Source organism: Sphaeroforma arctica (assembly GCF_001186125.1).
Source record: "Sphaeroforma arctica JP610 unplaced genomic scaffold supercont1.27, whole genome shotgun sequence".
In the NCBI taxonomy this organism is placed as follows: domain Eukaryota; class Ichthyosporea; order Ichthyophonida; genus Sphaeroforma; species Sphaeroforma arctica.
Genome location: NW_014040531.1, coordinates 215,010 through 223,584, shown reverse-complemented (window position 1 = coordinate 223,584; position 8,575 = coordinate 215,010). Strand labels below are relative to the sequence as shown.

Below are 8,575 nucleotides of genomic sequence, written 5' to 3'. Positions count from 1 at the left end.
ATGTCGCTCAGATCATATATATATATGTGTGTGTGTGTGTGTGTGTGTGTGTATGTGTGTATATATATGTATATATATATATATGTGTGTGTGTATGTGTATATATATATATATACTATGTTGTTTTTTACTCAAAATAAAAGAATTGAGAATATTTCAGCTGCCCTGTCGCCTAAAGTTAGCTAGAATGCGTAGAATGTTCGCCGTTGTTCAAGTATCTTCCTTGTACTTGTCAGATATGTTTTTCTGACACTTAAACACATACTTGTGTCTGTTGATCATCTGTAGGGAGGTGCATCTCACAGGAAACGGAGCAAGGGGTCTGTGACAGGGTCGCATACGTCGCTGACGCCGAGGTCTATTGAATCGCCCTTCTCGTCTAAAAGCGGTGAGTTCAGTCCGACGGAAATACTTAGCTGTGTCCTCTCACTGCGCATGTGTGTGTGTAGTCTCTCACTGTGCATGTGTGTGTGCACATCACCACCTCTGCAATCTGGTGCTGTGTATTTGAGTGATCATTCCGCTAATTTGAAGCCAATGGTTTCCCCATGTCTATAGGTAAGCGACTGTCGAAAGCCACGTCAAGACCCAAGCTTCTCAGGGTTGGCGAGGATGAGAGCCTAGTAGTGGACAATAAAGGAGGAACAGACCTGGTGGGGGAGCTCATAGGGCTGCCCGTAGCATCGGCTAAGTCTAGAACTAAATCACGCACCAGAGCTGGGCTGACGCAGAAGTCACTCGACAACTTAGATAACCTGGTGGACGAACGCAGCTCCATCGACAGGTGTGCCATTCCCTTCCCTGACAACTTAACATCTTTTCAGTTAAACTACAAGTTCTTTTAAAGTTGTAAGTTTGTAAGTTCCAAGTTTTGGGCTCGGGCGTGCCGTGTGCTTTGGAGTGGTCTATGCGTGTCTTGCTGAGCATCGTATCACTAACCACCCTCTGTCTGCAATGGTCGGTCCTATCAAAGTCAGTAAAGTGTACAGGCACCTGTGTACCTCTCATGCCATACCCATACATTGGATCAACCAACTTTTGTGCTATAAATAACCACAAGAGTCACCCCCCCCCCTCACCTATCTTTACAGCATGGGCAAATCTACCTTCATCAACATCGTTCAGGAGGATGTGACTGATGTGTACCTGAACATTCCGTCGCTGTCGGATCTGTTGCTGCAGGGCGTCAAAATCCATCTGTCGAACTCCGCTCTGGACATGTTCCGTGTGTCAATGTAGGTGCAATGTAGACTGTACAACCCCTTTGTCTGTATTTTTATCTTCCTAATCCCTGAAACCCTGCTTTGGTGTTCCGGGTCTTAATGTAGGGGAAGTGTCGATTATACAAACCCCAAACCCTTTGTCTGCACGTGTTTCTCACATTTGTTAGTTATTGCAACCGATGTATTTGTGTGTGTTGGTGTCTGTTGTCACGGGTATAGCGGCGTATCTTTTTGACAAGCTGTTCTTCCGGTGTATTCGTCAGACCCGACAATGGTTGCAACTCGTATTGCTTAACCTTGTATTGTGTTGGTGATTGCACATGCGCTTGTATATCCCTGGGTGTGTACGGCCGGATCCAGTTTGATCAGTGTATGCAGTCTACTTGTACTATTCCGAATCACTCTGAAGAGCGGCTCGTGTAATACAGCTTTCATCTCATGTAGAATACATGTGCTATTGAACTTTATCTGAAAGTTGGCAAGTTGACATCTCTTCACAGATATGGGCGGGCATACATATGTATGGTGCTGTATGTACTATGTAATTGATTACGTGGGTGGTCCTAACCGTGGAAATCTCTGGCTGACCAAATTTGCTCGTTTGCCCGAGTATTCGTAAATGCTTAGTCAAGGGTTTGCAAACCAATTCAACTTCTGTGCGTGTTCGTATGTGGTGTCTGTGTCTGTGTGTAGGTCCTTTTTATACCTGTATCTAAACTCTAAGCTTGTTTGTTAACACCCATCCACTCCGATCACTCTTACTGCGTACGCCTCCCCCATTCCATACACACACACTCAACACTCGAGCATGGAATTTCCAGAAATATCATGGACTCTGCCAAAACACCGGCAGAGGATGACCGCACCACAGCGGATCGTGAAAATGAGATCAGGACACGGCTGTACGTACAGAGCAGGCTGGCCATGTGCACGGGTGACGAGACGGCGCTAAAGCTGCACTGTTCACAGGTACATACGCATCAGGGGTTAGGGATTAAAAGGGGGTGGATAGGGTTTTGGGTTTGTATTGGACCGTCATGCCATAGCCTCCTAAAATAGCCTCCTAGTAACCTCCTTGTAATTGTTATAGGGAGGCTATGGTCATGCGTGAGCACGTGGGTTGAGAGAGTGTTGTGTATGCTCATCCAAGCCTTACGCATCGGGTGCGACAGTATTGCATATAGTTTTGTTTAATGGCCCATACACCAATACATCTCAAATGGCCAGTGATTGTGCAGCGCTTGCTGTTATTGAATTAGTATTACCCCACACACTCACACACACACCACCACCATCCCTCCCCCATTAGCGGGTGAGATCAGTCACCATGAATCACCAGTATATGCACTCACCCATACACACACCCCACCACCATCCCTCCCCCATTAGCGGGTGAGAACACTCGCCATGAATCACCAGTATATGCATTCACCCATGCACACACCCCACCACCATCCCTCCCCCATTGGCGGGTGAGAACATTCGCCATGAATCACCAGTATATGCGCTTCCCAAGTGGGATACGCGATGTGAGAAGTGATTTGTTGAAAAAGATACTATCTCGACATCTCGGCATGCCTTAACAACCGTCACTTTCGTTCATTTAGATATTCGCCACGCACCTAATCAGTTGATCTAGCAGCACCAGTAGGCGCTTCTTAGAATGGCGTAGTGGTATATGTCGCTACTACGTTGTCAATTGTCTGAAGCTATAAGTGTGGCGTACCCTATCTCATATACTTTGCAAATCCAACATCCGACATTTTTGTTCATCACGTCATAACGGGAGAAGAGCTTCGAATCTTCCCAGCTACAAATGGGTTGTAAATTTATTTTCTTTGTTCAAACGGTTGTGCTTAGCTTTTTTTTTTTCTTCCAGGGGCTCCTCGGTGTGTTGGATAGTGAGACGATTCGACTACGAGCCCAACGGTACCTGTTGGAAGATGATTAAACTGATTAAACCGGACTGGGAAAGTGCTAGCATTCTTCACAGTCTGAACGCATCAATGATTATTTGTAGCATTGTAATCCTGAATCATTCCAAAATGGTGCAAGCTTTCAGAATACAAGCCTCGAGTACAGACATGTGCACGAGGATGCAAACTTAAATACAGCCACTGGTTCCAACATGTATATCAACCTCCTCGTATGAACAGTTCAATTCGCTCTCCGATCGTTGACCTATGTACCTCCTTGGTCTTGCACACGTTGCATCTCTATAACACAAGTCTTTGTGTTCATCAAACCGTAATTGCGTGCCCCATTTCATCTGACAAAGTTTTCTTTATGGCCCCGCGCCGCGGACATCGTGCTTGTAAATCTAAAACATCATTTTGGAACCGGAATGTTGCCCGATGCCACAGGCTACAAGTGACATTTGAATGTCGTCAATCCTGAAGATTCACGAATCGACGATCATCGAGCACTTGAACATCATTTTTTGCAGCTTGAAATGAACCCAATATGTATGTGGTTCATCATGCCTCATTAGAATATACAGCTTAAAAAAACGGCCCCACGTTCCAGCTCATGATATATACGGACTCGCATTTGACGAGAGGCTGCTTGGCTGCTTTCGAGAGAAAGACTCCGTGTCTCGGTGTGACTTGCAGAAATCTGCTAGAATAGCATCCGTTGAACGAGATTTCTCAGATTGTCGAACATAAAAAAAAGCAAACCGAAATCCTAAAGACTGTGTGGAGACTGAAAACGGGAATGTGTGCGACTTGGCGCCTTCTTCTTTTTTTTATCGACAGCCACCAGAACAATTAGTATGAGCTTTTTCAATTTTTGCTTCTTTTTTTTATTTTTTAAATCCATTTTAAAATTGGAAGTACTCTCACATGAGTCTCATCAGCAGTCATGATTCATGAAGCAACTCCGCAGTCAGCCCACAGAGCTGGCCGGACCCGGGGGGGGGGGGGGGGTGGCTGTGAGTGCGGTGAGGCTGTGAGGCTGTGTCCGATGTCGTTGGAGCGAGCCGTAAATTCCAAAATAAAATAAAATATGAAAACTGCCCTCTGATCACTATTGTATTGGGACCAATTTACACCCAAATCGAACCAAGGGTTTGTCATAGACTTTGGTAAAGTTTGCCGACACGTTTCAAATCTCGAGATTGATAATGTGACACTCAAACCAAGTATCAAATTTTCAAGACCAAATCAAGACCTTATTAGTCGATATTACGTGTGTCATACACAATCAATGGATGGGTGCAGTATACCTTTATATGTTCGGCTAGGATATTTATATGTGTTTTTCGTCAACCGCTCTTGGCCTCAAGGAGGCTGTGTGTGTTGTGAGCATCTCTTCGTTACCAACACACATGGGCCTCTTCGATACCAACACGCATGGGTCTGCTCGTATGATATAGTTGAATGTAGAAAAATAGAGCATGCATAACACGTATGCATGATATTTATGAATCAGGATACGAGAATACAGCAATGTACGCGTGTCACCGCTCGTGTAGTACTGCATAGTATTGCCTGACTTTGAAATTCTGTCCAGATTGCGCTGTGGTCCGAGATCAACGTTTATCAAATAGAGGATGACCGCTGCGAATAGACAGTAGCACGATAATTGCAACGGCCATAAAATATATTGAATGCTTCAACCTGGAGGCGCGGAATGTGTTTTTGAGAATATAGAAACTACGCATTCTGCCGTTAGCTGTTTCATGTCGGGCACGCCAGCGCTTCATCATTGCGTTTGCTGCCGCATTCTCAACTGTAGCTTCTAAGGGCGTGAGGAAGTATTCAATGCCATCCTCATATCCCTTATCTGCAACGATTTTCTCTCCCTCGTCAAGCATATAAACTAGGCAATCTCGCGATAGAGTGATGTCAGCTGTCTCTGCTTCAACCCCCCCCGTTGACGAAGCAAATATCCCCAGCTCTGATTGAAATTACTAATTCGTATTTATAAGCGGCGTGTGTCGTTTTGTGAGACATCAATGAGGCTCGAAAAGGATGGGCTTCAGGAACATTGCAATCAATTCCGTCCACCGTAACGAACGTATTTGACATATCATCGGGATCCAATAACAACTTTCGATCTCCCCATACTACCTATGTGAGATATGTGTTGCAAAGGGTTCAGGTGTTGGTTGCAATGATTCACTGCAGAATGTGCACACGAAGGTTTTGTATGCTGTGAACTATGCAATACACCAGCGGTTTAAATTTCCATAAATGCTAGGTCAATATAGTTGATGTAGGATACACTACTTATTACATGTAGAGTTCAAATCTCATCAAAATTTGTTTGTATTTCACAATTCGCAGATAAGCGTATCAATATTCATCCAGCTCGACTTGAAGTATAGCCAAAGAACTTTATGCAAGACAATCCTAAATTTGACATCCCGACATCCCACATGCAAACAAATGAGTTTAAACACACACCCTGCCATGTCAACATGCACCAATTGGTAATCTATAGTATCATGAAACATGAGTATGATTTTCTGCCAAAATCTATCGTGAAACACGTCTCATGTAGTATCAGTTTGTAACCAGATCAGTGGAGACAACATTTATTGCATTATACTGATTGACTGGTGATATCACACATACTAAACACATATTAAAGTTATAAACACACGCTAACATACGATCCCGGTCAGTCTGGCTATCTGCTCGACGACGTACCAATGCCATTCATTATATGTCTTTGTGGTGACTCTGAATGTTGATGCCCCGACATCATCCTTTGGGTAGCATGCTAAGAAGTGCATACCCATTAACAAATGTGTTGGTGTAGCACGGGTGTGAAGTTGCGTTGTCAGCTTGTCGTAAATGATCGTGACTACCAGTGCTGAGGCGCCAAACATTGCCTCGAACTTTCTACCAAATAGACGATCATTTACACGTCTACAATTCATGTAGCGGAGAGCTGCTTGTTTAATAGTGGTCACAGATGTCATAGTTCAAATAGAGATCCAGACAATGTAGGTGAGAGTCACAACGTATGCACAATTCTGTGTATATCGTATGCATTGAGAACGTAGTCATGTATCATAAGCCTATGCTTGCTCTGAGGTAAAATGTGTTGCAGCGCGTACAAAACTGTCTGAATTTGTAGTATTTATAATTTAGAGGTACGCAGGTCTTGGGGAATTTATGAAGGGAGATCTGGTCTGAGGATTCGAATCAAACTGATGACACGCAATTGATGTTAAATATCTCAAATTCCATGGATACAAATTTCAAATTAACCGATGACACGCAAGTCGCAACTGATGTTCTTTCAAATTTCATTGGTACAAATTACCGCGCCTCGATCTCCTAGTAATCATAAGTCAGTATTGGATTGATTTTTGTGGCCACTTGATTTTTCCTAAGTGCAGGGCGTTCAGAGCTTCATAACCTTCAACAATATTCACATTTAAACAGTTGCGCACGCAACATCTTACAAGCGCACTCGCTCAAGTTACTGGATCCGTATCCAGCTCAAACGATCCCTGGTCATCAGCATTCGGGTGTGTATCCTTCATCGAGTTATGTTAGTACTAATTGCAAATTCTACAACCATCGTACACGTGCAATAATGCTGTAAGACCACACAACCGTAAAGATTACTAAGGGTTGTGAGTACACGTATACTGATTTGTTGTTGTGATTATTGATTGCACTAGTTTTAAAACCATGACACGGAAGTCTTCTAAGCGACAGCCCACTCGGTCAGAGGCAGGTTGCTTTTCGAGAACGGGCCTTCAAGAAAAAATTGCAGTAAACCGTGATGCCCCTTCGGAAGAGGATATTGACGACGATGAGGGTGCGCCGTTTCAGGAAGAAGAAAGTGCAGCTACAACACGACAATTCAAGGACATACAACAACCAGTGCGCACTAAAATGGCAGCAACCAGTGTCAACGGTGTAAAGATTATATCGGGCAAACAAGAGGCCAAAGCGCGCGAGTTTGTGTGCACATCCCTCAAAAATACAGAGCTTTCTTTAAATTATAGACTGGTGGAAACCACACATCCGACTACGAAGTATAGAATGGTAGCAGTGAGCATACAATTTATGGCTACGCAGACACTTGCTAATTTCAGCCCTCTGAGTAAAGTCGCAGAGCCACTTCATTTAGCTTCACCCACAATATTCCCACTGCATTCATAGAGCTGCACGATTACGTCACGCAGGACGATACACCAAGAAAAGAGGTGAGAGCTGCCTTTAAGGCACAGCTTACACTCGTGAATGCAAAACTACGACAGGAAAGTTTGAGGGGGCGCAAGTCCCTGCGAGCTACAATGTGTGTATAGTTACCATTCAAAGTTATTACTTTACCAAAATGTGTGGACATACAAATACTTCTGAACCCAAAGAAAGAGGAAATCGGCCTGGTTATCACATTCACAAAAGACGCAGTGGAGAAGGTCGACCAGGCCGACAGGCTTACATCAACTCTCACCCGGCAACACTGATGTTATGAGTGCGCACCCAGCTCTGTACAGAGTAGGGGCATCATGTATAGATACAATACATTATATAAAGGATACAGACGACTATATCATGATTATGCATAAAATATACATACAGCTAGGTAACTATTCGACTATAAATTTCAATAGACATAGAAATATGGATTTCAATAAATCCCGTGTGTGTGCACATGATCATCATTAAGGTATGCCGTATTGAATACGTGCTACTACATGCTATACAAAACTGTAGAGAACGATATACAGATTGTCGATGTAGTGCTCCCCTCTAACTGTAGGCTGATCTACATAGAACCGCACAGCTGTACATAACTGTAAGCTACACCATATAAGCTCATCATATATTCTAGCGCCATATCTAACAGGACAACATTCATACTATTTCATAAGCACACAATACGATAGTATACATAAACTCAATAAATAAGTATATGCAATACCAGCTCACGTCATACAAAAAAAATCATACTATCTAAACTTCAACGAAGAGATTACTATCCTTCATGGCCCCATGTGTACACACATCGCTAGCCTATACACAATGCAACCCTTAAGAGATAATCTGGTAGGTGAATGGAGGGCAGGGCTCTATATCATACTTCCCAATCACTAGTCGGTTTGATGAAGACCTGTCGAATGTGAGCAAGTACACACCGTAGTCGCAATGGTGCACGTATATACGTATGACTTATGTATCCAACGGTATTGCAGTAGGGAATAACAAGACGTGCATAAACGATCGTATTTAAGTCAGAACAAGAAGCAACATCTAACATCTAAAGTGGTGACAACTGCAATAAATACTGTCAGAAAATACACATGGGCTATATACAAGCACGCACACGCCATTGTGACCTTCATAGGGATAATATTATTTATTTCAAAAATGGCAAGTATG

At 43.4% G+C, this 8,575-nt stretch overlaps 2 protein-coding genes across 2 annotated transcripts; both read left to right on the top strand.

Moving 5' to 3' along the window:
- Nucleotides 1–288: 288 nt before the first annotated feature.
- Nucleotides 289–3,174, top strand: SARC_00789 (hypothetical protein; the record flags this gene model as incomplete). Its single annotated transcript, XM_014305541.1, has 5 exons — nt 289–388; nt 559–784; nt 1,092–1,235; nt 2,045–2,192; nt 3,103–3,174. Coding segments are annotated over 5 exons (690 nt in total), but the record flags the coding sequence as incomplete, so codon positions are not given.
- A 3,700-nt stretch (nt 3,175–6,874) lies between these two features.
- Nucleotides 6,875–7,230, top strand: SARC_00788 (hypothetical protein; the record flags this gene model as incomplete). Its single annotated transcript, XM_014305540.1, has 2 exons — nt 6,875–7,150; nt 7,195–7,230. 2 exons carry the CDS (start codon nt 6,875–6,877, stop codon nt 7,228–7,230), a joined length of 312 nt encoding a protein of 103 aa, XP_014161015.1.
- Between the last annotated feature and the right edge of the window lie 1,345 nt (nt 7,231–8,575).